Raw genomic sequence first — 27,788 nt, forward strand, 5'->3', positions numbered from 1 at the left:
CCTGCAGCCAAAGCTGCTCTGCAGCTGAGTTACCCTGCTTACTCAAATATTCATAACTGGATAATGAAAGTATAAATACACTTGCAGTCGGGGTAAACAAAACAGCAACTTTCATCATGCATGCATGGCTGTCTCCCCGCTGTGACGGCTGTCAGTTGCAGTAACGGACAGGGTGGTTTAATATAACCCAATAAGCATTGTAATGAACTGCCTCTCTTCACGTTCTGCTAATTATTTGGTTTCACTTGGGTTTCGTTTGTTGTTTCCACACACTGTGCGTTAACAGCTGTCAGTCTTGTCGGCTTCAATCAGCCCGGGAAGCTACTAGACGAAGTTCTTTCGATGATTCCTGCTCATACACATTGTTCTTGTTTCCCTCTCTTTTAGAGGGGAGCTGCCTTTGGCGTACACCCGCTCCTCCAGAGTCTTCTCCTGTACCATGAGCTCTGGCTCTGCCCAGGATGTGGCAGTCGAGCATTTCTTGCGTGACATAGAGAGGCGAAGCAAGCGGCTACACTGTGCTGTGATAGGCTGCGAGGAGGAGCGATCCTGCAGCGACATGAACCTGCTGTATCGAAAGAGTCGCTTGGACTGGAGGCAGAGAGAGCAAGAGGGAAGTAAGAAAAGGTGAGTGGCTGAGCGCGCAGGAGCGCCGCATGTCCGGGATTACAGCGAGGCTCCGCTCGGAGGAAACTTAAACCTCTTAGTGAGCGTGAAAGAGGTTAATTTTAAAATCCTTATTCCAAGTGCAGTTCATAAAGTCAGAGAGGTTTCATGTGAGTTTACACCTTAGTTCACGCAGAAGTTAAAAGTATACCGCCAGGTGAGAAATACTGTGTTTAGTTCGAGATGAGATAAGGCGGAGTCCAAACCAACGAAAAGCTCTATTATATAAGTAGATATGAAATTGCTGTTTTAACAAAAACATTAATATCCCTTAAAACTTTTACTAATTCTGTCATACAGCCACACACTTCATAGTATTCTGCTGAACCTATTTAGCAGAAGCAGAGTAAAGGAGGGAGGTGGTTATAAAAGTAAGATCATGTATCATTTTCCTTCTGCTCTATAGTTATGTCTTTTTTTTTTTTTTTTGGTCTGTTTCATAAAATCACAAAAAAAAGAAGAAAAAAAAAACATTGAAAGATTTTGTAGCTGTACTTGTACTCTTAGGGCACATGTGTCAAACTCAAGACCTGCAGCCAAATCTGGCCTGCAGGAAGTTTTGACATGATCCTCTAGACCAACTGTGTCAAACTCAAGGCTCGAGGACCAAATCTGGCCCACCGTAGCTTCTTATGTGGCCCTCTAGACTCCAAATTACATCAATAAGTCCTTACAGTTTTTCATAAATCAAAATCAGCAAATCTCCACATTTTTTATTATTTATTTATAATGCAAAGTTTCTCAAAATTGGTCAAAAACATTGAGTTTAAGTGACTGCTGCTTCAGCGTTACTTAATGTCAAATTATAACCCGCAATTGATATGACGAGTAATAAAACACACATTTAACATCACACAAAAACTTCTTACAAACATTTCTAAATTGGCACCACAAAATCTACAACTTTGATTACAAAAACAAAAAACAAACAAAAAAAACCCACTGAAACAATAACAAGGAACAGTTTAATTGGTTTTATTAGTATATTCTGGCACAACTGGCCCTTTAAGAGTACTCAGATTTTAGATATGGTCCAAAATGAAGATGAGTTTGACACCCCTGAGAAATAACCTTCAGGAATACAGTTGTGTTTTTAAGCATTATTTTTTTCCATCATAGCAGCAGTTTTTTTTTCTGTATTGCACCAGTTTACATGAAGGTGAAAATATATGAAATGTTATTTCATTTCGAGATGAACTCATCAAATACGGAGACAACCATTTATTAATATCTTAACAGTTCTTTCTGACACAACCGGCCTTTTAAAGACATTCTTGATCTTGGTGTGGCTCGAGGTATTTTTAGACCATTTTTGTTCATCTAGGCAAGAAAATGACTCAGGATCATCGGGAAGTTTTTGTTAAATATCAGACTTAAGAGGGCTTAAAGTTTCACTCCTTTACCTTTGGTTTTATTGAGTCAGCTGTTGGCTGAGAACACGCCAACAAATGCACCGTCACAAAAACAAACAAGTGAAGCCTCGCGTCCTGCAGAGGGTGTCGATAACCCTCTGTCATCACACTCACATGACAGTATTGTGTTGAACAGCGACTGCATCGCAGCGAATGAGCGTATCTTGTTTATCTGCGCGTCAGAGGAGAGACGTGACGTTCAAATGTGAGTCACCTGCAGCTCAGTGGAGCTGAGCGCTCTGTGTTCACGGCTTGCTTGTGGAGGGGGAACGGAGAAGTCCCACCGAGAGCTTTGTGACCCCGAACGGTGAGGTAGAGGTCCACAGGTCAGCAGCAGAGACCGGCGTTGTGGTCGGATCGGAGTCAGCGATGAACGCGATGAGCGACTGAAGCAGAGCCTTGTGGGATGTGAAGCCACGGGGACAGAAAGCGGGAATAACAGATGCGGGAGGCGTGGATGGAGAAAGGCAACATCCTGAAGAAGAGACGAGGACAGTGCAAAGTCTGACATCCTTAGGGCCTCTGGAGAGAAATCACATTATACGGCGGAGAGCTGCAGGATGGTAAAAAGGTGAGTTTCAGTATGGGTTTTAAAAATAGAGTCGATTTCTTATGCTGCTAATACAGGCAGACAGACTATTCCCAGTTGTGACGACTGGTGGGAGAAAACCTTGCTATCAGCCGAAGCTTTATTAATCCCAGCACAGAAATATGAGCAAGAGCAGCAAATGTCTCTTCACTTTAAAAGGTTTCTAAGCAGACAACATACATATAAAATGCCCTTAAAAACATTTAGCCATATGATCAGAAAAAAAATCAGTAAATAAAAAAAGATTTGTGAAGCAGCTTTGATGGTTAAAGTGACAGAATTGCATCCTCTTTGCTAATTTCAGTAAGTCACTCTCTTTGTGGTTACTCACTCATGAATGAGAAAGTTTTTTGTTTTTTTGCTTTTTGTTGCTTCTGGACGTGTCTTCAGCTGAGGGTCACATGCTGGTGAAAAATATTCCAGTGGTGTAAGAGGAAACAGAAGATAAAAGTTTTACTGTAAATAAAGCAACCACAGCAGCAACAAAGAAAGGCAATGGAAATAGAGTAAAACCCATAACGGCAAATAAGCATGGTGCACTGTGTCAGTAAGGCCTCACAGAATGAGGACAGCTGCATACTTGACGTTCACCCTCGGCTTCATACAAGAGTCAATGAAACTGTAGCAGTTTGACCTGAAACCGTTCCTTTTTCTTTTCTTTTTTTTTTTAGATTTAACTGCTTAAACACACTTAAACTTTGACCCAGAAAAGTAAATTAGAAATGGCGCCTTAGCTGCTACAGGCAGAATCATTTCAACTGGAATTAATATCATCCAAAATAAATCTGCAAAGTCTATATTTTTCACTCAAAAGCAGAGGTAGCGTTCAGTGTACTACCTCTTTCTCTCTCAGTGAAAGCATTTTAAACTGTAATTGTTTCACGTTGTTATGAGAGTAGAGGTCGTGTGCTTTGACTAGGACAGGAGAGAGTTCAACTTGTGGCTCTGGAGCTGCTTGTGGCTGTTTTGGCTTTCTGCATCACTACAGAACTGAACTCTAGTAGTTTTAGTAATTTTTTTCTGCATTTTCCTACAATATCTGCGCAGAATTTTAAAAAACAGAATGGAACAGAAAAAAAAAACTTTTTGACATTAGGGCGAATAATAGATTATTTCTCTGACTGATTTTCTACAACAACAATAAAAAGTTTTGTTTTTAAAGTTGATGTTTCTCTTTGTTCCAAAGATGAACAATTATGAGTTTAAAAGTATCTGTACAAAAAATATCCAGTATAACCAATTCGACATGTACCAAACAAGCACAGCAATGTTTACTACAAGAACACATGAAGTATGCTGTATGATTAACTGAGCATGCAATTCAACTATGTGTAGCACAACTTTAAAAAATGACACCAAATTATTAATAACACTAGTAATTTAGATCGATATTACCAGATTGTGGAGCCACTTGATTATCAAGAAAACAGCCAAATAGTCCAGTCTCAGTTATTGGTCATACATTAAAATAATAGAAGAAGTCATAAGTCATAAGCAGCAAGATGCTAGCGCTGCGTTTATAAATGCAGACAACTTCTCTTCTATATAGAAGTTTATTAACAAAACAATTCAACCTCACAGCTTGACAGTTTATTCAACAAACTCGCTAAGCTAGTAACACACAGCTAATACCACTAAGAGTAAAAACAGTAAAAATATAAAAATGGAACCATCAAAATGATGCAACTGTACTTGCACAGCAAGTAGGAATTTAAAAGCTCAAGACAAAATGTATTTAGTAGATGTGAGACTGGAAAATACTGATGCCAGCTGATAAACTCAAGTGCAACCAGTTTCATAAAAACACAGTGAAGTTTGGGAGGTCAAGATGAAACAGCGTGGAGACGTTCGAGGGAACTTTGTTTGTTTCCAAATCCGAGGTTCTTGAGTTTCCTGTTAGATATTTGGACTTTATTAGAACGTCTGGTAACACTTTATTTGAAGGGGGTTGAATAAGACTGACATGACACTGTCATAAACACCTGTCGTGAACATGAATAAGCCTTCATGAATATTTATGACTGTTGTCATAAAGTGTCATTCGGTAAATTATGACACTTTTAATACAAAGTTGGCATTATTCAAAATGTCTTTGTTATGACAACTTGACATTAACCAGGAAATCATTACTGATATAAATTTGTTATAAAAGTATCACTGATTGCACTTTAAAAATTAGGTATATTTATGTTACTAAAGGTAAAATTTAAACAGTAATGATTTCTTGGTTAATGTCAAGTTGTCATAACAAAGACATTTTGAATAATGTCAACTTTGTATTAAAAGTGTCATAATTTACCAAATGACGCTTTATGACAACAGTCATAAATATTCATGAAGGCTTATTCATGTTCATGACAGGTGTTATGTCATGTTTATGAAAGTGTCATGACAGTCTTATTCACCCCCCTTCAAATAAAGTGTTACCGAACGTCTCTTTCATTGGTTTTGGTTTATCTGTTCTAGTCTTGTTTTCAAACTGGTTTCCACATAACAGTCAGACCACAGTAACCAAAGAGCACCACCATGCTCCTCCAAACAATCCAATTCATTGTCAAGAAGACATTTTTAGTTGGAGTATGATTAAGATAAAGAGCCATGTGAAAAGCCCTCCAACCCCAATCTGTGTTTTCAGTATGTAGAATCAGCTTATTCTTCTTGTCTTCTGGCTTTTTTTTTTTATTGAAAAATCACAAATGAGGAGGCTATTGATCTTCTGATTTATCTCTACCTTAGCTACAGCAGATTGCTGATTTAAGCTGCAATAAAGGGAGGGCAAATAAAAAAGGCATGAGCCGTCATACTCTTTGAAGAGCCGTCTTTGGTCTCGTTTTGAAGCTCCTGCCATTAGAGGAAACAAGGGGAGGAGGAAAAAAAAGAGCTCTTCAAGCAGCGAGAAGGGAGATGCTCAGCCTCTGTCCTGAGCTAAATTTGGCCTTCGAGTATCTATGTCGATTGCAAGGAGTCACTAGAACATCTCCACAGGCATTCAAGGGCACAAACATTCTTGAAGAGATGCAAATGAACTCTGGCGCTCCAGCACACAGAGCGCATGCATGTGCGCAAACTGCCTCACACAGAAGGGGAAGATAAGAGCCGGTGTATTCCCTCAGAGATGAGCAGCCTCAGCGCTCCTTCTGTTGATGCTCATGAAGTTTAATACAAACAGCCAGCTCCCATTGCCTGGCACTCTGGTTCTGTGTGGGCATTGTACGTCTCCTCTTACTTAAAATGTGTCATTTTATACAAAGTAGTTAGAAATGTAAAAATGATGCATGTTTTTTTTTTGGTTGTAGAACCAAGTGTTTTGGGTTACGTCTGTACCTGCATTAGCCAATTCAATTTTCAAGTCTTAGGAAAGATTCTTTCTTGAAATTAGTTGTGCACTTTGGACCATTCCAACACACGAATTTGATTTGATTGAAACAATTACACTGTAGCTCTGAAGCTTAACCCTTGCCCCAAGTTTGCAGGATATTACGTTTCTTCTTCATTCCTTGCTCTGTATTTAGCACTGTCCACATTTCTATTAATTTGGATCAGATTTCCTGTCTCTACTGCAGAAAAGCTTCCCCACAGCATGACGATGGCACCACTATGGCTCACTGTGTGGGTGTTGTTTACAAGGTGATTTTCAGTGTTAGTTTTCCACCTCAAACCCTGGTCTCATTTTAGCAGAGCACCTTTTTTTTTCATGCGTTTGCCCTTCTCCCGACAAACTGCAAAGTAGATTTCTACAGCCTTTTTCTCCCAAGAACAAAAAAAAAATACATGCATAAAACACTTTAGAGCTATATTTCTGGAGTGAGCAGCTAATGGTTATTATTCTATTAAAGTTTTCCATTTGACCCAGCAGGTGGAGGTTTCTTCCTGTTAAAAGGGAGGTTTTTCTCTCTACTGTCGCTGTATGCGTTCTCAGTAAGAGGGATTGCTGCAAGACAGTGACTTGATAGAAAAACTTATAAACCAGTTTGAATGAAGGTGCTGTTATAAACTGGCATTATATAAGTAAATATATAATGCCAGTTATATATTTATAACTGGCATTATAAATAATGCCAGTTATTTATAATAACTGGCATTATTCCCATGATTTACCCTCCCAGAGTAAATCATGGGAGACTTGGTGTTTCTGTTGTTACTTTAAGTGAATGATCGTGCCTTGGTAGTTTTTAAGAGGTACCGTTTTAACATCAGATGATCAAAATTTGCTTCGTGACCAATAATTTGTTTTGAACTTCTCCTCAACTACTGTGTTACTTGGTCTTCATGATACTGTTTGTTTTCCAATGTTCTCGAAGAAAACTCTGTGAAGGACGATAGAACCGGATGGTGTAGAACTGAGTGGTGTAGAACTGGACGGTGTAGAACCGGGCGGTGTAGAACCCAGTGGTGTAGAACTGAGTGGTATAGAACCGGGCGGTGTAGAACCCAGTGGTGTAGAACCCGGTGGTGTAGAACTGAGTGGTATAGAACCAAGCGGTGTAGAACCGGGCATTGTAGAACTGAGTGGTATAGAACCAGGTGATGTAGAACTGAGTGGTGTAGAACCCGGTGGTGTAGAACTGAGTGGTGTAGAACTGAGTGGTATAGAACCGGGTGGTGTAGAACTGAGTGGTATAGAATTGAGTGGTGTAGAACTGGGTGGTGTAGAACCAGGTGGTTGTAGTACCAAGTGATGTAGAACTGGGTGGTGTAGAACCGGGTGGTGTATTGACGCCTTCATAGGAACGCTGGATTAAATTCCACACAGGTGGAGTCTATTTAATAAGTATGTTTGTTCCAAGGCATTGATCACACAGGAGTTTATTTAGAGGTGCCAAAGTAAAAATTTTTAGATATCTTCTTTGTGAATAAAAAAAATTGGATTCCACTTGCTACTTGTGTACCTTTTTGTGTTTGTCTATCACTTAAAATGTCAATAAAACACATTAAAGTTTGAGGTTGCAGCAAGACAAAATGTGGAAAACCTTCAGGGCTGCTAACCCTTCTGCAAAGCTTTGTATGTGAGCAACTCCAAAAACAGAAAGACTCACTCTCTTGAGCCCTGAATATTCACAGTAACCCTGTCGATAATGACCACAGGGACTTGTCTCATGCTGATGAGGGGTGAAGCAGCGTAACACCCCCTCTGAAGAGCACACTACCCAACAGTAGTGGCTGTTTATGAAGCAAAGAAGCAAGCAGAGGCTTGTCAGAACACATTTATAAACCTTTGGTTAGCTCAGCGGGGCACCAATCTTCACAGTTTTGAAGAAGAAACTGCTTTCACAGTTTGAACCACTGACCTGACAAGCTAATCTGAAATCCCTCCTCTCTATCCATAATCATTTTGTGTTTTATTTTAGTCTGTTTTGCTCTACCTAAACCAAAATCCAAACTGAAAACCTTATCGTAAGCAAGTGTTGATATGTATGTCAACTTATTAAAGGTCTGATCATTGTTTTACTATAGCAGACAAATAAATAAATCTGCCGTCTGCTTTATTTATGGCTGTCTGACATTGATTGTTTCAAAGACTGACACATCAAATACAAGAATCGCGGCTGTTACCACGGTAACAGATAAAATGATTCGGGGGATCCTCTGCTCAGGCGGCAGGTCTGTGTTCTGGACGTAAACATGTAAAGAAAACAGGTGGGTTCTAAGAGTAGCGTACATTTCTAAATTGCTTTAGATAAGGGAACTGAATTTGTAACTCTGGGTGTTCTGAGTTCAACCAAAAGGGAAAGCATTTGAGAGGCACAGCTTTCCTTTTGCAGAGAAACCCCTGCAGGCATTTTTTCAACGTAAAGAGAATTTTTGAAGAGCAATGAGAGTGAGAGAAAGAGAGAGCAACATAAGAGACAAGTCAGTACAAATGAAACAAACATGTTTTTTACTTAACTTAGATTTTCCCTTGATTCAATATTTCTTTTTTCCGTCATCCCCCACACCCTATTCTGCAGCTCCAGTCAGAACGACCCGTCGGCTACCGTGGGAAAAGTGCGAGACTTGGCTTCCTTCCGACGGCACTTCCGGATGGGCTTCATGACCATGCCGGCGTCCCAGGACCTGTCCCCTCACACCTGTGCCTCGGCTATGGCGCCCCGCTCGCAGTCCTGCCACGCTGTTGGTGCGGGGGATACGAGCCTCGAGAACGGAGATTACTCTGACACCCAGTCGCAGCACGGCGGCCGCTGCCCCCCGGCCAAACCCAAACGCCATCCGAGTACCCGCCTGAGCTCCTCGTCTGCTGATAGCAGAGGACCTCCTGAGACCCCGCCACCCTCTTCAAGCTCCCACTCACAGGGAAAACATTCAGAGAAGAAAAATTGTAAGCAGAAGTGTGTTTTGGTCACATTCTCTGTTGAAAATGGTTCATATTTTAACAAGACTTGTTATGTCTCGCAGCAATGAAGAAATCCGACTCTGGGGAGATTGGAGCAAAGAAGGTGCCTCCTTTGAAACCCAAAAGGAGTCCCAGTACCCAGCTCACCTTTGACCCCCTTCCTCCACGTGTGCCTCCTTCTGCCACCCCCTTGCCCTTCCAGGCAGCAGACTCTCAGATTCAGACAGGAGATGGAGAGGATGAGCCAGTCTATATAGAGATGGTGGGCCAAGTGTTCACCAGAGAAAGCCAGACAGCCACGCCCCACCCCGTCACTCCCGTGGCCACCACGCCCGACTCTGACTCAGACCAGAGTGAGGCAATCTACGAGGAGATGAAATACCCTCATCAGGAGGACAGAGAGTCCCAGAGGCACCTCCCGCCAAAGCATGAGAAGCTTAAAGCCTCAAAGCACTACCACGTCACCACCTCGTCCTCCAGTAGTTCTTCTTCTCTCCCTCGCCCTTCATCTTCTTCTCCGTCCTACTCCAAACCCAAAGCTACGGTGTCTATCTCCCATTCTTCTCCACTGCCTTCCTCTGCATCCTCCACTCCTGTACCACAGGTCCTGTCCACCAGTCCCCACACACCACGAGCTCCAACTCCTTATCTGTTGCAAGGAGGTAAATCTGAATCCGAGTCCAACACGAAGATCCCGGCACCGTTCCCCAATCTCCTGCAGCACCGGCCCCCACTGCTTGCCTTTCCTCAGCCTGCAGCTGCCTCCAGCGGCGTTGGGGTTCAAAACAAGACGTCCACCTCTGCTAAATCTCAAACATCCACTGCGACAGCTCAAGCCAGCACTTCCTCATCGGCTTCTTCTAATGTTTCCACCTCCCTGTCAGGGTCCAAGGAATCATCAGGTGGCACGTCACAGCAGGACAAATACAGCCGAGACTCCCAGTTAGGCCCTGCTCCCGGACTGAGAGCCAGGAGTCACTCCACACCGCTACCTCCTTCCTCCAAATCTACTTCCCCTTTCTCCCATCACCACCACCATCCTCACCATCGCCCCTCGCACTATCATCACTACCGCAAGCCAGACAGAGGAGACTCCCCTGCTCCGACCAAGAGCAGCTCTCAGTCATCCAACCAGGCAACCGTCCAGACGCAAACCTCAAGTACGGGCAAGGAGGGCAAGAGTGTGAGCTTCCTCCTAAAGTCTGACAAAGGAGAGTGGGATAAAGACCGGGACAGAGGTAGAGACAGGGACAAGGAGCGAGATAGAGACAAGGACAAGGACAGGGACAGAGACAGGGATAAGGACAGAGAGCGAGACCGAGAAAGAGACAGAGATAGAGATAGGGAAGGAGGGCCACACTCATTACCGATAGAGAGCCTTACCACCACTAGCAGCCAAACACCTCAAAGCAGCACCAGCTCCACTCCTACGCCACTATCCTCTTCCCAGCGTCCTCATTCTCGCCCACACCTCCGCTCTCACACACCCCACGGTCTGCCAGCATACAAGCCGCCCTCCTCGGACAGCCCGCTGCTGTGGACGTACCCGTCCAGTGGCTTCCGGAGACCACCGGCCTATGAGAGCTTGAGAGCCAGCTCCCAGACGCCGTCTCTACAACAGCCTTCAAGTCTCACTGGTGTGGGCGAGGGGGTGTCCAAGAGCAACAGCGGGTCCTCATCGCAGTCAAAAGTTGGCTTCATGCCTTGGGACAGCAGCGCCAGCTTAGCTGCGGACGACGGGTCTTACTGGCCCATGCAGAGGAAGCTGTCCTTTAGCCATGGGAGCAGAGAGGCAGAGAGTAAGTCGTCAATTTGAATCAATAAGGTTTGAATTTTTGAAGTGAGGTTTTGTGGAAAGTTATCATGCAGGTGATTTGCAATCGGCTCTCTTAGCCAATCCAGATTAGCTTAGGTTTGTAGTCTGAGACAGACCAAGACCGAAGACTTCTACCATCTTTTAACAACTTCATCTTCAAAAACGGTGATTCTAAGAAACGCTTTCATATAAAGCAACGTCCTGTGAAAACAATCAAAAGAGACAAAGTGAAGTTTCACAGCAATTTAATTTAACGCTATGCTAAATTGTTGCACTGCTTTCTACACTTTATATGTTACATTCTCAGTACGCGTTTCAAGCAGGAGGATTATTGCTGATACACCCACTCCCACTGTCATTTCCTGTACAAATAGTTGACTCAGTTAAAAAAAATTAACATTATACAATATATATATTATAATGTCTACAGGTTTCCAAAAATATTATTGCACACGCTGTTACAGGGACATTAAATGTTTTAAGTTGAATAAAGTCCACTTTAGTTTTGGCCCCTCTGACACTAAATCAACTAATCTAAATTAAGACAAAACAATTACCTTCTACAGCATATTATTTGCTTATAACAGAATCTTGAACAACCCCTCTAAGTGACTGGAAAAGGAAGAAGAAGAATACAGGGATTATAAATGTGTTTCACTTTCATTTACCTATGCTCCTTTCCCTGATTCAGAGGACGAAGGGCGGGCCTGGAACGGCAGTGCTGATGCACTGTTGAGGATGGACAAGGAGGATCTCGGTTTGGGCTCTCGAGGTGGCCAGTCAGGCATCCCAGTTCACTTTAGTGGTGCCACCAGCAGGGCTCTAGGTCACTGCGAGTCGTTAGCTGGTGTGGACAGCAGCCCGGGATTCAGAGCACTGCCCAGAGGAGGACTTCCTCTTCCCTGCCAGACCTTCCCTGCCTGTCGTAACGGAGGTAAGCACACCTGATGTTTTCTACTAGTTACAATATTTTGTTTAGAAGGAATCCCTGATAATAGATGAGCGGTGACTTGCAATTGTATTAGCACCCCTTGAAAATGACCAGATCAAATTAGAAGATCAAATATCTGTGTATTTTTGGGGGGCAGACTTAAAAAAAACTCATTGCTTTCTTTCAACAATTGCTTTTTGTCCTCCCACACTTACATGAAGGGTTGCAATTGTCCTGCATTCTTTCCTTTTTCAGACAATACCTTAAATAGTATCAGAGTAAAGATAATTTAATTCTAATCTGTGACACAGTCTTCAAATATTTACTGATAAAAAGTTATGAAAAGCATCTATTGCTTTCTTTCTGGTTGTCCTAGTCGATATCATGACATCACAAATGAATGCATTCATGTTGCAACACTGCAAGGAGTATGAATACCTCTGAACGACGCTGTACAGTAGTTATTCTCTCTTGTTTAAGTTGTTGCATAAAACATGCTTAGAAAGATTATCTCAGGTATTTAAAATTTACTGTTGGATCCTGTGTGGCACATAAATCACCTAATATTGTGGGAAATATATTTATTAATCACACAAGCGTATTTTCATTTCTTATCTTTTCACAATTTATTTATTTTTGGACACTTCAAATGTAAAAGTGTTTATGTTCTATTTTTAGTTAAACATTCATGGTTAAATCTTTTGCTTGGGTTGAAAAATAAATAATGTACAAGTAGTAGAAGAAATATAACACACAGTGAGGGCACCGTCGCTGTCCACCTTATCGGACCATGTTTCCTTCTAATATCCTGATAAGCAGGCATGCACCGTAACGTTTGTTTCCTTGCAGAAGTGGGGCGGCTGGGCCGCTCCTCCTCTGCTGCTGGAGTCAGACAGGTGGGTGGAGGAGATGTCCACAGACAGAGCAGTCTACCAGTACGAGAAGCCCTAAATCAGGTGAATATATATCACATCTGGCCTCACAGCTGCAGACGCTGGTAAATTTCAAACACAGTTTATTTTGAAGTCAACATTAATATTGCTCTCATTACGACTTCCCCCTTCTGCTGGAGACACTGCTCCTCCAGATCTATTTATAGCTGGTAGTTATGCCCACCGAGCAGAATAAGGGTCTGGTTTGTCTGTGAAGGGGGAAAAAAAGGGTATGTGACGACAGAAAAAAAAAAATGGAAGCAGTCAGAAAGGAATACATTGCGGATGTGAGAACACACTCAGCTGTATCAGGAGTGTGAACTGCAGTCTCCCAGCATCACATTTTTGCCCAGTTTCTGGCTCTAGTGCAAGTGCTGACGCAGTTTGACTGTGCTGCAGAGACTATCTGCATACGTTTGAGCGTCAAACTGTTAAACACGCAGCCACAGCACATCCTGGTGGCTGTCTGTGGGAAGTGAACCTTTAACACGTGCAAAGATTCTATCCATTTTTAATGCACTGTGATGACATTAAAACTATAGAAAGCCATGTGCTGACGAACACCTTCTACTTCACATGCAGCTGCACGGTGTGGCCCCGGCTCAGGCTCCCTGCAGCCCCAGCGGCCCCGGCGTGTCCCGGCAGCAGCAGCAGCTTCAGCTCCACCAGCAGCAGCTGCAGCTCAAGCAGCAGCTCCAGCAGCTTCAGCAACAGCACCACCTACAGTTGCAGTTCCAGCAGCTTGCCCAGCTGGCACAGGGACAGCCTCCCGCTGGCGGGGGCACCATGTCGTCTACGTCGCAGACGCAGAGGGACGGCAAGCTGCTTGAAGTCATCGAGCGTAAGCGCTGCCTGTGCAAGGAGATTAAGGCACACAGACGGCCCGACAAAAGCCTGTGCAAGCAGGACAGCATGCCCATCCTCCCTAGCTGGAGACGGACACCTGAGCCTCGTAAGACTGGCACGCCACCCTGTCAGAGGCCGCAGGCCGTCGTGTGGGACACGGCTATCTGACCCCAGGAGAAGCGGATTACATAATATCATCTTTCAAACGGTCTGGGGAGAGAAATTACTTTAAGGAAGACAGATTGCATATCAAATGCAAACTTTGCTATTATTATAATAGGGACTGGTTAGTTGAACTTTGACTACAAAAAGAGGTGAAGAAATGTAGTTACAATCAGACTAAGTTAATTTCTTACCCGGCTGATTTGTATTTTCTCTGTACTACGTACTGCACTGATGTGTTCTGATTGCCAACAAGTTATTTTTTTGCCACTAAAAACACCACTTATTATTGCTAATACAGAGTGGGTTGTTTTCCTAGATTGGTGTTGCCAAATATCCTCCTGACTACTTGAGACACAAGGGAATCATGTACTTTCTTCAACAAAGCATCGAAACTACTCTGCAGAGGAGAGCAGACAAGACTCGTAGATAAGTTATCGAAGTGTTTCTTGAAAATCGTGAATGTATATGAGATGTCTTGGTATCAATAGATTGTCATTGTGGATGCAAATAATCATCACCGAGAAGTAAAAGCTACCTACTGTGTCCGTTTGCATATTTGTAATGTAAATCTATTTACTTTCTCGACCTTTCTGCAATTTTACAGCAATACGCTCTGAAAAAAAAAACTCTTGAGCAACATATTAAAAAATAATAATAATAAATCTTGTGTCAGCTAGCCTAACATACATATCTGAGACTTGAAGAAGTCATATTTACTGTGTCATACTCTGCATGTCACCAATAGACAAGCAGTGCTGTAACCGTAAGACAAAAAGAAAAAAAAAAAAAAAAAGAGAGAGAGAAAACAAGGATCCTGTCCGACAGATCTTAACTATACGGTCCTGTGTGGTTGTAGGAAAAAGATGAATCCACTGCGTAGGACGAGTCTGGGGCTGGGTTAGTCCAGCCGAGTGTAGTCAGATACAGATCAGCGGTACACAAAACTCCAGTCATCACTCATGCTTTTTAATGCAGTTGCACATTAGCGTCCGTTCCACCGAGCACTTGACACCCATCAGCTCAAAGACTGCGCAACACGGTGCAGCTGATGAGACTGTGAGCATCGATCACCTCAACCCGAATGCTGGAACAATCTGCACAAAGCATCGCTTAGAGGAGAAATTCAGAACCCTGATGTACTGTAAATAGACATGTACAAGTGTATTGAAAATGTAGCAATTATCTCCATTTTCATACTTGTAATCAATACATATTATGTAGCATAGACTGTATAAACATAACTTTGTTCACTTATTTTTTTTTTTTGTTGTTGTTTTTTTTACTAAGAGAATTAAGTACCTGATGCAGACAGCCCATGCATTACTTATTGTTCGACTTATAAACAATGAGCCCTCTGGAGAGAAAAAAACAAAACAAAGACAAACAGTTGTTTATATAATTTTATGCAAGATTCCCTTTAAGCTCTGTTATTTATTCGATCCCCTTTTTCTACATTCACTTTTATTTATGTACAGATTTTAACAGCTTTTTTGGTCTTAACATTTTTAATACTTTGCTGCTATTTCAAAACCCGTGTTGTTCAATGGACTACATAGTGTTGCCATGATAAACATTATTAATATGATGCTTATTGTTAATTTTTTTTTTCTTTCTGGGGTCGGGGGTTTCCAGAAAGCCACGTGGAATGAAGTTCGTACCTTGAAGAGTCAGCTCTCCTGTAATAGTATTAAGGCGCTTGAATGTCTCTTGGTTGATGTTTTTTTTTTAATTGCTATTATTTTTAATAATAGTTATAGTACCAAACTGTACAGTGCAGTACATCCAGTGAAAAAAAGACCTATTTAAATGTTTAAGACTCACTCTTTGGCCTTTTCCCTTTGTTTATGTCCATCTGCTTGTGTTGGAGGTTTTCTTTTTCTTTCTCTTTCTAAGCCTTTTGAGTCCATTTTCATAAAAAAATAAAAATAAAAAACACAGGCCAAGTTGGAGGAAATGGGCAAGTGCAATGCATGCAGAGATTCCTTACACTGAAATGCTCCAAATGATACTTCCTATTGTGCCCAGTTTGATTTTAAATACCAAGTAATCACCTTATTGTCACGGACTGATGCGATACCCGAGGTACAGGCTACCATTTTTCCAGAATAGTTTACAGAGGCTGTTGGTTTTGTGTGTCTTCTGAAACTGTGGCCATTATATGAGTGCCATATACTCTATTGATATGGTAAGATACGGTGTACCTTGGAAATCACTGTAGTGCTATATTTGCATTGATATTGTCATTGGAAATAAATTTTATATAATGAACTTTACACAACAAACAAAAGTGGTCCCTGTTCCTGTATGCACCGAGTGACCCTGCACGGATAAGCATGGATGGATGAATGAATACCTGGAAAAACAAATCAATGGATTCTACACACATTCTTGAAAAGTCAGGAATGGTTTTGAATTTGATGTAATATTTTCAACACTGGATGAGAAAAGTGAGAAATGCATAAGAAGGAGAGAATGCCCTAGTCTTTGATTTGTGACATTACAGCAGATCCATTCATCCCACACATAAACACACGTTCCTATAAAAATGAAATAAGGGCCATTGAGCGTTTTCTTTGGCCCAGTATGTCCAGTCATTTGGATCCATGTTTCTTGAACTACAGGGTCTTTCTTAGATCTCACAGGTGGTGGATTTTGATCTGGGGATGCCTGATGCAATAATAATAAATATTAATCTACTTTTGCATGTCAGTGTAATGGGAAATAAAGTTTGTTTTGTGTAGTGGAAACTCTACATACAAACTGTTGCTGTACTTTGCAGCTCATGAATCTGAGCATTTTATCGCAGCTTCAGATTTAGCTTAATTTAAAGGGCTGTTTCTTTATTTTTAAAGGAATCTTAACAAATGTGCTCTAGATTTGTCACAAATCAGGTTTCAGATCAGTGGTGATCATGCAAAACAAAACTTGTCATGCTTGATATTGAAAATGACACAAGTGAATCAGTGCACTCAGATTACAGACTTTAATTTCTATATTAAATATTTTTGTTTTTGCCAAAGAACTGACTTCATCTGTATCAATTTTTATAGAAACAAGAAACAGAAAAAGGTGCATTCTGTTGGATATTTCTAATTCTTATGCCAGAGCAGAATTTCTATAAGGACAAGCAAGAAAAAAGTGTTTTTTTTTTTATTTACTTTTTCTTGTATGCACATAGCATCCCATAAATCACGTAGAGTAAATTTGATTCAAGCAACACATTTTTGGATATTGAGTGGTTAACATCACTTTTCTGCTGTGTCATGATAACAACCTACAACTTTGATAATTAATACGAAACTGAATATCGGTTGAGCTGTGATGTCTAATTGTAGTTGGGAACACTCCGAATCAACTTGAGGTCCCGTGAAAACTTTGGACCGGCTCTTGGAAAACGTTTTTATGCAACATGCATTACACTGCAGCAGCTGCAGCAAAGGGGAGGAGCGGGACACAGTGTTCCTTCCGCACTCCTGCAGTACGTACTATTTCCAAATGAGGGCGCTATCTTCACTCCCTCATCTCAGCCTTTGCGGGTCTGCGCAAACCACCACATTCAATGGTCCCATGGGGTGATCGAAGTTTTAACTTGACGTAGTTTTTTTCTTTCTGTTTTATTTGACATAATGTCTTAAGTTTCATCACGCATCAGGGCTTGAAAAGTTATATGTAAGTCTCTGTAATGTACTGTAAAAACACAACCTCACTTATTTAATCTCATTTAATACTCTATATTTAATTTGTAGCCTTGTGTTAATGATTATTTAATTTAACGTAACTAAACCAGTAGACAGAATCTGACTGAGTATTTTAAAGTAGATCCTTTAGGGGTCCCTGTGGGACTATCGGGTGATATTATTTGTTGTTTGTCGTGCGGATACATGATGCTTCTTGCTTCGGATCCAATAAAAAACAAGACCCCGGCTGGCCACGCAATTTGCTTTTGGGCTTGTCTCTCATGACTCGGGACAGCGAGGAGTGAGGATGGAGAACAGATGATTGGCTAAGCCTGCAGAAGGAGGGAGGGAGGATGAGATTCAGGGTGTGTGTGTGTGTGTGTGTGTGTGTGTGTGTGTGTGTGTGTGAAGCGTACAGAGAGGCGGAGGGAGTGCTTTACCGCAGTATCACTACATTTCTGCACCACTCATCAAAACTCTGCGGCATGCAGACTAGAGCTTGGGGGGAGGGCACTTATTATTAGGTCTGTCCTGCTGCTCTCTCATCAGACAGGCCACTGTACAGTTTTTTTACTTTCATTTCTAACCATCTGTTTTGCACTGGGCGTTCGGGTCCGTCACTTCTTTGTCTTTTTTTATATATATATATATAATATATATATATTCCTTATTTTTCTTACCGGTCTCGGGGCAGTTGTTGCAACCTTTCCTGTAGAACAATTTCAGCGCAACTTCTAGAGGCGAGGGAAAAACACAAATAAATTTAGGACAAGATGGCAAAGGATGGAGAAAAAAGCGAATGGAAAGAGTTTCTGTGGAACCCGAGGACCAGGGAGTTTCTGGGCAGAACGGCGAGCAGCTGGGGTGAGTAAGTCCGTCCGGCTTACAGCAATGCAGCAAACAAGCTCCCCCGGCTCTGTAACAGGTCGTTGTCGTGGAGTATACCCCTCGGGCGACACTGAGTGCTTTTAAATTCCCTAAAAAAATAAATAAATAAATACGCGTGACAGCGTTAGAATTGTGTCTTTGCTGAAGTTTATTGGTGCGACTGTTCAGGCAACGAGAATTGAGTCGCTGTCCAAATGCCGTGGTGCTGAAATCTGACTGCGGCACAGAATCTCGCAGAAGCCGGCACATTATTCCCCTCACGGCGGGCTATTAGTAATATAGGACAGAGCTTTTCCTGGCTCGTACGGGTGAAGTCATGCTCTGTCCTCCCTTTTGCATGCGATTTGTCCAGATTAAAACAGCTCTACTTTGTCATTGCTTTACTTTGAACCCTGCTGCAGATAAGCCCTTTTTCTAGGAATTGAAACTCCTTTCCATACATGTATCTTCATGTACAACATGACGCAACGAGATTTGTGCTTTTTCAGACTTCTTCCTCAACTTAATATAATGCCACTTAGACATGGGCGCTGCCAACGTCGGGGCCAATGGCCCCTCCTATGAACTTGCTGCCCCCTGTCAGGAAGTCTCATATGTCTAGTTTTATTTATGAACAAGAGAAGAAATAAAGGTGCAATAAATTAACTACTGCTCGCTTTGGTTTCTAATTGACTTTTTCCAAAATGGAGACTTCTGATGTGGGTCATACTCACAAGATGTTTCATTGCTGCCTTTGGTAATCTGTACATGATTTAAAATATATATATAAATTACAGTTTCCTCTAAGCAAACCTCTACAAACTCCATTATTCAGTAAGTCACTAGGAGTTATTTGCTTTGATTTGTGTCATATTTCATTAGAGCAAGTTGGTCAAATCGACTTGACCAAACAGGTTCAGTCCCACAGCAAATGAAAACATGGCGTCTTCCACTGACTGACATGTTTTATCTGCAGATTATATCCATCAAAACACCAATAATTAAAATTCTATATAAGCTATTAAAAATATTTAACCATCAAGTCAAATAAACTGATATGCAATGATGTACAAATGGTACCAAGTGGTTTGTTTGGAGGTAATAAGTATGTAGGAAACTGGGATTGAGCTGTAGAGACATTTATTTATTCATGTCAGTTTTTACTCTTGTATTGTATGCCAGTGTTGCATCATGCACCGCCCCTCCCCCCCAGAGCCTATAAACAGCAACAAGATAAAAAATCCTTGAAATTCTCTGGCTTTCGTTTTTTAGTCGGCTAACGTGAGATTATGAGCGTCGCCCCAACACCCCGCCCCCACCCCGTCCCCTCTCTATCGCCCCTAAAACTTTCTGAAAGCCCCCCAGTATACAGAGACCTTGCAACTATTTTAAAGATCCATGAAATGGCAGGACACATATGGCCGCGTTCTAATAACACTGGGGGCATTTTAATCTGGGTAAAGCCGAGGACCAAATGCTATTTGTATCACCCTCAACCCGGCCCCTCCCGACCTGTGCAGTTCAGCAGAGAGATTTAATCCTAATCTAATGACTTCATTGGCTGATGAAGAAGGTTTCAATTCAGGATGTTCTGGCAAAGCAAAAGACTTTATAGAACAATTTTAATTTTTGATCTTTTGACTTCAAAGTCTCCGTATTGCCCCTGCGTTTATGTCCTACTACTTACACACAGGTTATAAAAGGTTTATTTATATATCTGATGTCCAAAACCAAATGTGCTACTGCCCAGTAAATAAATAATATGCTCACTACATGTTTATATGTGTGATAATGTAGATAAATGTGAAAAATATGTACCTCTAACAAGGTTGTTAGATATAAATAAAGATAAACTCTTTGAACATATGAGTTCAAGTTTCATCTGCTCCTTTTGGGTTTGATATATTATAAATAGCAGATACATTTGGTTTTTCAAGCTTATTTTTCCAAAATTGCCAACTAAATGAATATTTATTCAACAGCATATTCTTGGCACTTTTGACTTGATGCCACCAGAGCAGAGTAGAGAATCGGTCGTCATTGCCTTCTTTTGTTGGGAGTCATAATTTATTCTTTGATTAATTTGCTGTTATGTAGCAGGAAGGACTGCCACACAGATACATGCAGGCAAACTGATGAAACTTGCAAGATTAAATCATGATTTTTGATCACTTTTCTTCCATATTATGACAGCTAGTATACTTTGAGTCTGAAATAGTAGAATTTCAGATGTTAATCTTTTTATTTTTATTTTTATTTTATTTATTTATAAAACTATGAAGCAGTGATTGGTCCCAGGCTGCCCCTGGTGGTCTGGATGCCTTGAGGAGCTGCTAAAGTTTGCATGTGCCTTGGGCCGGCTCTGTCTCCCACAGAGGAAACTTAATCCAGCTCAGTTTGTTCCCGTTGCTCCAAGGTCTGATGGCCTTTTTAATCTGTGCTCTCTAAGACTTGGTAATTAGTCTATTTCCGTTGTGAGTTATTATAGGCTGGCTTCACTTGGCGTTTCACAGAACCACACTGGGAATAAAGTCACACCATTAAGATTGAAAAATTGTATATATTCCATTGTATTCTTATTTGCATGATCGTAAACAGTTGGTGAAAAGCATATTCCTTATTTTTGTTTAGTTCAAAATAAGTTAATTGAACGTGTTGCTGTTGAATTTGTTCCTCATCTTGTTGTGTCGGCTCATGAAGCTGGGTAACGTTGCTTCAGAATGCTGGATCAAAGCCTCCTTTCAGGCTAAAACATGAAACAAGCTTCTGCATGTTTCGCTTTGTGTGCAGGGCTATGGAGAAATGAAAACGGCCTTGATGAAGGTCCACCAGCTGATGATGAGACAGGCTTGAGCCTGGACTTAAAACAGGACCGATTTGGTTTTCTGCACCATTTCTGAAATAAAGTTAAAAGAAAAAAAAAAGGTAGAACTCTTACTGCGACATCAGAGAGGCAAATTTTTAACACTCCCATTGTGAGACTGGAAAACATTAAAACCAATAAACCCTGATTTCATTTTCTAATGTCGTTCCTTTGGCCTTTTGAGTCAGAAGACAGTTTAGTTTCAGGTTACGATGCAATTACCCAGCATGATCTTCCAGTTTAGTGTAATACCTCCTAAAAAAGTAAGTTGGGCCCAGACTGCATTCATTTGCAGTTTGCGAATGGCTGAAACAGAGATGTTTGACTGTCTGTCATCAGTGCGCACTCAGAGGACACAGTGTGAACCTAACACCCTCTTTACATTAGTGAGGGATGCCCGTGTGTTCGTGTGTGTGTGTGTGTGTGTGTGTGTGTGTGTGTGTGTGTGTGTGTGTGTGTGTGTGTGTGTGTGTGTGTGTGTGTGTGTGTGTGTGTGTGCGCCATTGTGCACGTCCAGTCTCCCCTGGGTGGTGTTACATAGTCAGCACAGCCTAACCCCTGGGGAGACAAAAGGAAAATGCTTCAGCACTTTGCTCTATCGCCTCTTCGTCCAAATGTCTCTTATCCTGCTCGCTGACTCGTCGGCTAACATCGTCTTCCTCGACAAACAAGTCGTCGTCTGCAATTTTCACTTTGATTTAATGTGGCAACGAGTTGAACGTTTCTGAAAACAACTGGATGAAAAGCACACCCACGTGGGCTTTGAATCATTAAGGAACTCTTCTGTAATTGACCTCCCTTGGATCAGCTTCCCCTTGACATTTTGTTATGGATTAGCGGCAGCGTTGCTTTGTGCAGGGAGGCAGACGCCACGCTGCTGCTGACGGAGGGCTTCGCTGGGGGCTTCCAGCTGAAGCACAGGGTCAGGGCACTCAGCTGCTTCCCAGTGTCGGCCTCAGGTGTTAATGCGTCACAGAAAATGCTATTTCTGCTGCCTGGGTCTCTGCAGGACAGGAAGGACAGGAAAAGAGTTAGAAAGAGCTCTTTAAAACTATCGATTTGAACCTCATAAGCCAGGGAAACTATATTTTTTTTTGAGTTAGACTTTTGCTCAGTTAGACTCAAAGTAAATTAAAGTGTAGAGCTAAGTATGCAGTCATATCAGCAATAGTTTCCTGAGTATCTGAACCATGTGACGTTAGGGGCTCATATAAATTGTTTTTCTTTGTTTTCTGGTGATAATCATATCAAGATAATATAAAATGTGTTTGATTTCCAGTGTTGATTTTTTTTCTTTTATTTTCTGGAAATGCATTGTTGTATTTTCATTGTCTTTAGTATTAAGCTTCTCATAATAGTAATAATTTAAAGCATCTCACAATGGTTTTTGCCTGTTAAAAAAATAATTGCAAATGCTTGTGTTTGGGTTCCACCTAAACCTAAGCAATCTGAAATCGTAGCTTTGGCCATTTGACCATGTTGTGTCCCAGACTGACTCGATGGCAAATAATGGATATGGTCGCATAAAATGCCAAACTAAAGAGAAGGAAAGCAAAATATCAGAGGAGTAGAAAGACCCAAATGTTCTGCATAAAGTTAATAAAATATGAAAAATTTAAAAACTCTAGAGTAATGATATAGACATAAGCAGTTTTAAATACAAGAATTGAGGGCACTAGTCTGTATCATTTTATTGGTAAAAATTAAGAGTTAATGTGCAGGCTTTACATTGAAGCTACAAACATCTATTAAAGTTTGTCATAAAAATCATATATTTATTGTTTTAGGGTTTAGATTTGACAGAGAAACTCTTGCTCAGAGCAAGATTCATTTTTGATTCATTGATGGAACATAGCTTATATATAACATAATATTTTCTTTCTGTTTTTTCAGGTCTCATCATTCTGTTCTACATAGTTTTCTACCTCTGCCTGGGGGGCCTGTTTGCTCTTACCATGTACATCATGCTGCAGACCCTGGATGACCACAAACCCACTTGGCAGGACCGCCTTTCCACACCAGGTGCCAGATAGTGCAGGTTCAAACGGCATGGATGCAGAACCCGCTTTTGTGAGTCGCCATGACACTCCTGCTGCATCTTTGTCTCTCACAGGTTTAGTGATTAGACCCCGTCAGGACGAAACCTTCGAGATAGTTTACACCATCCAGAACACCGAGAGCTGGGACATGTACGCTCAGGCCCTGGACAGGTTCCTGTCACGTAAGTCTGACTCCCGTCCTCTGCTGGTCCGACTCAGTTGACTTACAGCTGTGGATTATCCAATTGCGCTTTTCTAATATTGGATCGTTCCTTTACCATCAGTGAGTGGGAGGCTGCCTTGCGGCAGAGTTTCAGTTGAGTCATGAGGCTTCGCAAACCGAGTAACCCTCCACCTCCCTCCCCCCTCCGCTCCCTGCAGCTTACAACGACTCCATCCAGGCCCAGAAGAACCATGAGTGCACTCCGGAACAGTACTTCCTGCAGGAGGACAGCGGCGATGTGAAGAACAACCCCAAGCGCTCCTGTCAGTTCAACCGAACCATTCTGGAAGCATGCTCTGGACTCCACGACCGTTACTATGGATACCAGGAGGGCAAGCCGTGCATCATCATCAAGCTGAATCGGGTATGAAAGACAGGAAAAAGAAGGGAAGGGAAATGGATGCTGTTGCTAGGAGACATTGAGGAAACATAAAAAAAAAAAAAGCAAAGCAGACGGGGAGAGAAAAATACCCTACAAAGGAGAAAAGTCTGGGTTAAGAGTGGCACTTATCCATTGTGCTTCATAGCACAATGTGAAAGATTGCTTTTGTTCTCCCCGTGATTTGACAATAAAATATGAATTGCATTTCTTTCTTTTCTGCCTCGCCAGGTGATTGGATTGATGCCAGGAAAGGACGGACAGGCTCCGTCTGTCACCTGTGGCGCAAAGGTAATCCCTTTTTGTCCTTCACAATGAAAGGATTAACATGACAAATTGGAGTCCGGCCCATTCATAGCTCCTCTCATTTGCAGTATGCCTATCTTCTGCTATCCCCTTTATTTTCCTCCTAATTTTTGCATTGTTTCAGCAATATTTGTGTTTATTTATAAATTTCCTGGTGTCCTTTTATGCTCCTATTACACTCCATAAAACTATTCCCTCTCAGAAATACAGAGTTGGCAAAGATGAATGGGTAAGATCAACAGACAAGTTGCACATAGTGAAATGTAGATGCTTAGAAGTGGCTTGGAAAGTAGAGATTAACTACAGTACCTTTCAAAAAATATACATACCTCTCTTTGTACTTTTGCATAGCTGTGAAGTGGAAGGAGAATAATACATCGTTTTGAAAATATTTACAAATAAAAATCTGAACAGTGTGCCATGCATGTGTAATCATCCCCTTTACTCTGAAACACTTAAATAAATAATAATCCAGGACATGTTACTGTGACGTGTCGCCTCGTAAGCGCAGATATCAAACTCATCGCCGTAAGTTTCATATTATTTACCAAGAGAGCTCACTACTGTTATTTTGGGAAACACTTACATTATACGCTAAGCTGTTTCTGACAACGCATGTGATGTCATCAGTTCATTTGTTGCGAAGCTACAGACACAACGTCCAAATCCCCTTTTTGTTTAGAAGAAAGAAAATATTCTGCTGGAGATCCTTCCTGCCCACAGCTACTCTTTGAAGAACCTTGGATAATATGAGTTACAACAACAACATTTAATTTCACATTGGGATTAAGAAACTACTTTTGAATTTGAAACAAAAATTGCAAAAATTTCAGTCTGTTGGTAAGTGAAGCTGGTAGAAAAAACAAACAAAACAAAAAAACAATCAGCCTTATTTGCCACAAAAGGTACAAGATCTTGATTCGGTGGAGTTAAATGCAGATGCATGGCACATTTTTTTGAAAGGCTATTTGTAAAGAACCTAGAAAACTGTAGTTTACAATCTCATATTAAATAGACCTGAAGTAGGTAGTTGGTATGTGCTTTAAACTCAGTTCAGAAAAAAGAAGACAATAACTTAAGTATTGTTATAACTGATAGAGCTGTTTCTCCCTCTTAGAGAGATGACTCTGACAAAATCGGAGAGATGATTTACTTCCCTTCAAACGGCACTTTTGATCTAATGTACTACCCTTACTATGGCAAGAAAGCTCAGGTAGGAGAGTATTTTCAATCTATGGACAGTCTAAATTCTGAAATGCTTTCAGATTTCTCTGTATTTTTAGAAAATGCGCCTTTGGTCTGGCATTGCAGGTGAACTACTCCCAGCCTTTGGTCGCTGTCAAGTTCCTTAACATCACTGTCAATCAAGACGTCAACATCGAGTGCAAGATCCACGCCAACAACATTCCCACTGGAAATGAAAGAGACAAGTTTGCTGGTAGAGTGTCATTCAAGCTGAGGATCAACTCTCAAAACTAGCCTGACCCCAAATGAAAACTTTTCTCCCCCTGACACCCTTTCCCCCCCTTCCCCCCACATCTTCTGCACCACTGCACATACACCGAAAAATAAACCCGCAGTATTCACATCCTTCATGTGGTTCGATTGCACCCTGCTCCAGTTTTCTTCTTCTTCTTCTTTTTCTTTTTTTTTTTTTTTTTTTTAGGGGAAAGGGGATTGTGCTACAGGGTAAATTGAGCACGAGAGGGTGGTAAATGCTGTCCTTGTTTCTGTCGGTGAGCGTTCAGACAAATGATTTTCTGTAAATTAGTTTGAGGTGACCTCTATTTATACTGCATGATAAACTAGGAGACATAAAACAGGATGTGTTTTCAAAATCTGCGAGCAACCTTACCACGTTTACCGTGTTGCTGCTCACCTCCCGCTGCCTCCTTCGAGAGTATTCCTACTATATATCTGAATATACACAGACTACAATACAAAAGGTGTATATCTACAGTATTTATACGGCATCATAACCTTATATAGGTCCGTCTGTTCTGTTGCACTTAAAAAGAGTACTCCTACAAACCTGCATTTTTCTCAATAGATGGATGCAGAGATGAAGCCATTTGCATGTGCGTGCTGTCTTAAGTGTGCTTTGAAGGCACACTGTTTCCCATCGCTCCATAGTCAGCTAAGGACAGGTTAAGTAACTGACCACCAGGAGGGACCACAATATAAGCTTTAACCCTCATGCACTCCAAGTGTGTGTGTGTGTGTGTGTGTGTGTGCGTGTGTGTGTGTGTGTGTGTGCGTGTGCGTGTGTGTGTGTGTGTGTGTGTGTGTGTGTGTGTGTGTGTGTGTGTGTGTGTGTGTGTATTTGGAAGCATATCTTTAAAAATTGGATTTTTTTTTTTTTTTATCGTGTATGAATGTGTGCATTTCATTTACAGATTCCATTTCTAATTGTAGGTCGGGAAGTTGCATGCAATGTGCAATATTCATTAAGTGGCATACATTATGAATGCTCACATTCATTCATCAGACGGCTCCTGTTGCAGATCATTCACGCTGGATATTTAAACTTTGAACTCAGAGCAGCTGCTAACAAAACAAACAGGAACAATATCTGGTGTGGTTTTAACACTGAGTTAATTATGAAAAGACAAATCTCCGGAAAACACTTTTTTGAAGTAGTACCTTGTCCAATAGATAATCAGAATTAGCTCATTAAAGATTTTTTTTAACATTTTTTTTATTTTTTTTGTAGCCAACTCACCAAGATGAATTTTACTCATTTCCATCATATATTCAGTTTTTAGCGGTACTTCATTTCCTCTCACTGCACAGTTTCATCCAAAGCTATATGTCTGGTGTAATTTATTTATTCAAACCTAAATATTTAGTTTTCTGTCTCTTTTTTTGTTGTTGTTGAGTGTTTTGCATCTATTTCCTTAATACCAGGAATAGATGTCATTGTCAGATTTTTTTTTTTTTTTTTTATTGTTTTGCACTGGAAGTGTGCTTTTTATTCCTTCATTTGTGAAGCTGAGTTGATTTAATAAAAGCACTTGCAGTTTTTGGAGGAGGAAGAGGATGTAGACAGCTTGGTTTTTTTTTTTGTTCCCTGCTTTCTTTTTCCACACTCGTCATCACTATGCAACATATTGATCTTGAACATTCCCATGACTTGCTTACATCCTCACGAGCTTCTGTGAGAAAATACTCAATAAGCTTTCAGATGTACAGTGACCACATGTTGATTTATTAGTTTGTTTTGTTGTTCTTGTTTTATTCTCTGCTGTATGAGAGAAAAATCATCACGATGAATATCTAACCAGTATCACCTCCATTAAAAGTCATTTATCATGCCTGAGTTTTGGTGCACATCCACTGTGCTGAGCCGTCCCACAAACCTGCCTAAAAGATTAAATATTATTCTGACAAATCTGTAAAAACTCAACTGTAATATTGGCCAGCCATGTATAGCATCCTTAACAATTGTTGACCCTTAGAAAAGGAGATGTTGCTGCAGAGACTTGGTGACCATATGATCCCTCCCTGGTCTGCTGTAGCTACATCCTGACTTTTTCAGATCAACACATCATCTGCTGCTTTTCGACAGCATGGACTCTTGTCTTTCCCAGTTTGAACAGTGGCTTTGAGAAATTGATCTCTGTGTTATATCCCCCAGAAATAGAAGCTATGGATTACTAAAAACATTTTTTTATAGAATAAAGAGCTTAAATCACTTCTTCTGAAAGTAGAAAGGAATTTGATTTGATAATCTTTCATGACATGTA

At 41.2% G+C, this 27,788-nt stretch overlaps 2 protein-coding genes across 3 annotated transcripts; both read left to right on the forward strand.

Annotated features, from left to right (window-relative positions):
• The first annotated feature begins 393 nt into the window (after window positions 1-393).
• On the forward strand, window positions 394-15,975 carry nyap1 (neuronal tyrosine phosphorylated phosphoinositide-3-kinase adaptor 1). Its single transcript, XM_014994404.2, has 6 exons — window positions 394-627; window positions 8,616-8,983; window positions 9,061-10,797; window positions 11,506-11,748; window positions 12,595-12,701; window positions 13,260-15,975. Exons 1-6 carry the CDS (start codon window positions 440-442, stop codon window positions 13,689-13,691), a joined length of 3,075 nt encoding a protein of 1,024 aa, XP_014849890.1. The 5' UTR covers window positions 394-439; the 3' UTR covers window positions 13,692-15,975.
• A 1,904-nt stretch (window positions 15,976-17,879) lies between these two features.
• On the forward strand, window positions 17,880-27,086 carry atp1b2b (ATPase Na+/K+ transporting subunit beta 2b). Of its 2 annotated transcripts, XM_014994410.2 has the most exons (8): window positions 17,880-18,229; window positions 22,989-23,117; window positions 23,209-23,316; window positions 23,516-23,721; window positions 23,968-24,027; window positions 24,245-24,271; window positions 25,160-25,255; window positions 25,354-27,086. In XM_014994410.2, the coding sequence occupies exons 1-8, from the start codon at window positions 18,139-18,141 to the stop codon at window positions 25,519-25,521; spliced, it is 885 nt and encodes a 294-aa protein (XP_014849896.1). In that variant the 5' UTR covers window positions 17,880-18,138; the 3' UTR covers window positions 25,522-27,086. The 2 variants fall into 2 exon arrangements, with proteins under 2 accessions (XP_014849896.1, XP_014849897.1); XM_014994411.2 differs by lacking the exon at window positions 24,245-24,271.
• The last annotated feature ends 702 nt before the right edge of the window (window positions 27,087-27,788 follow it).

Source organism: Poecilia mexicana, unplaced genomic scaffold (genome assembly GCF_051168715.1).
Source record: "Poecilia mexicana isolate PSO_F unplaced genomic scaffold, ASM5116871v1 scaffold_14, whole genome shotgun sequence".
NCBI lineage: Eukaryota > Metazoa > Chordata > Actinopteri > Cyprinodontiformes > Poeciliidae > Poecilia > Poecilia mexicana.

Excerpts from the sequence above, each read along its gene's own strand:
- nyap1 (XM_014994404.2), top strand. The coding sequence starts at position 440 with ATGAGCTCTGGCTCTGCCCAGGATGTGGCAGTCGAGCATTTCTTGCGT. Across the intron at positions 8,984-9,060 it reads ACATTCAGAGAAGAAAAATT|CAATGAAGAAATCCGACTCT; the intron begins GTAAGCAGAAGT and ends TATGTCTCGCAG. Across the intron at positions 12,702-13,259 it reads TACGAGAAGCCCTAAATCAG|CTGCACGGTGTGGCCCCGGC; the intron begins GTGAATATATAT and ends CTTCACATGCAG.
- atp1b2b (XM_014994410.2), top strand. The coding sequence starts at position 18,139 with ATGGCAAAGGATGGAGAAAAAAGCGAATGGAAAGAGTTTCTGTGGAAC. Across the intron at positions 23,118-23,208 it reads GGACCGCCTTTCCACACCAG|GTTTAGTGATTAGACCCCGT; the intron begins GTGCCAGATAGT and ends TGTCTCTCACAG. Across the intron at positions 24,028-24,244 it reads CTGTCACCTGTGGCGCAAAG|AAATACAGAGTTGGCAAAGA; the intron begins GTAATCCCTTTT and ends ATTCCCTCTCAG.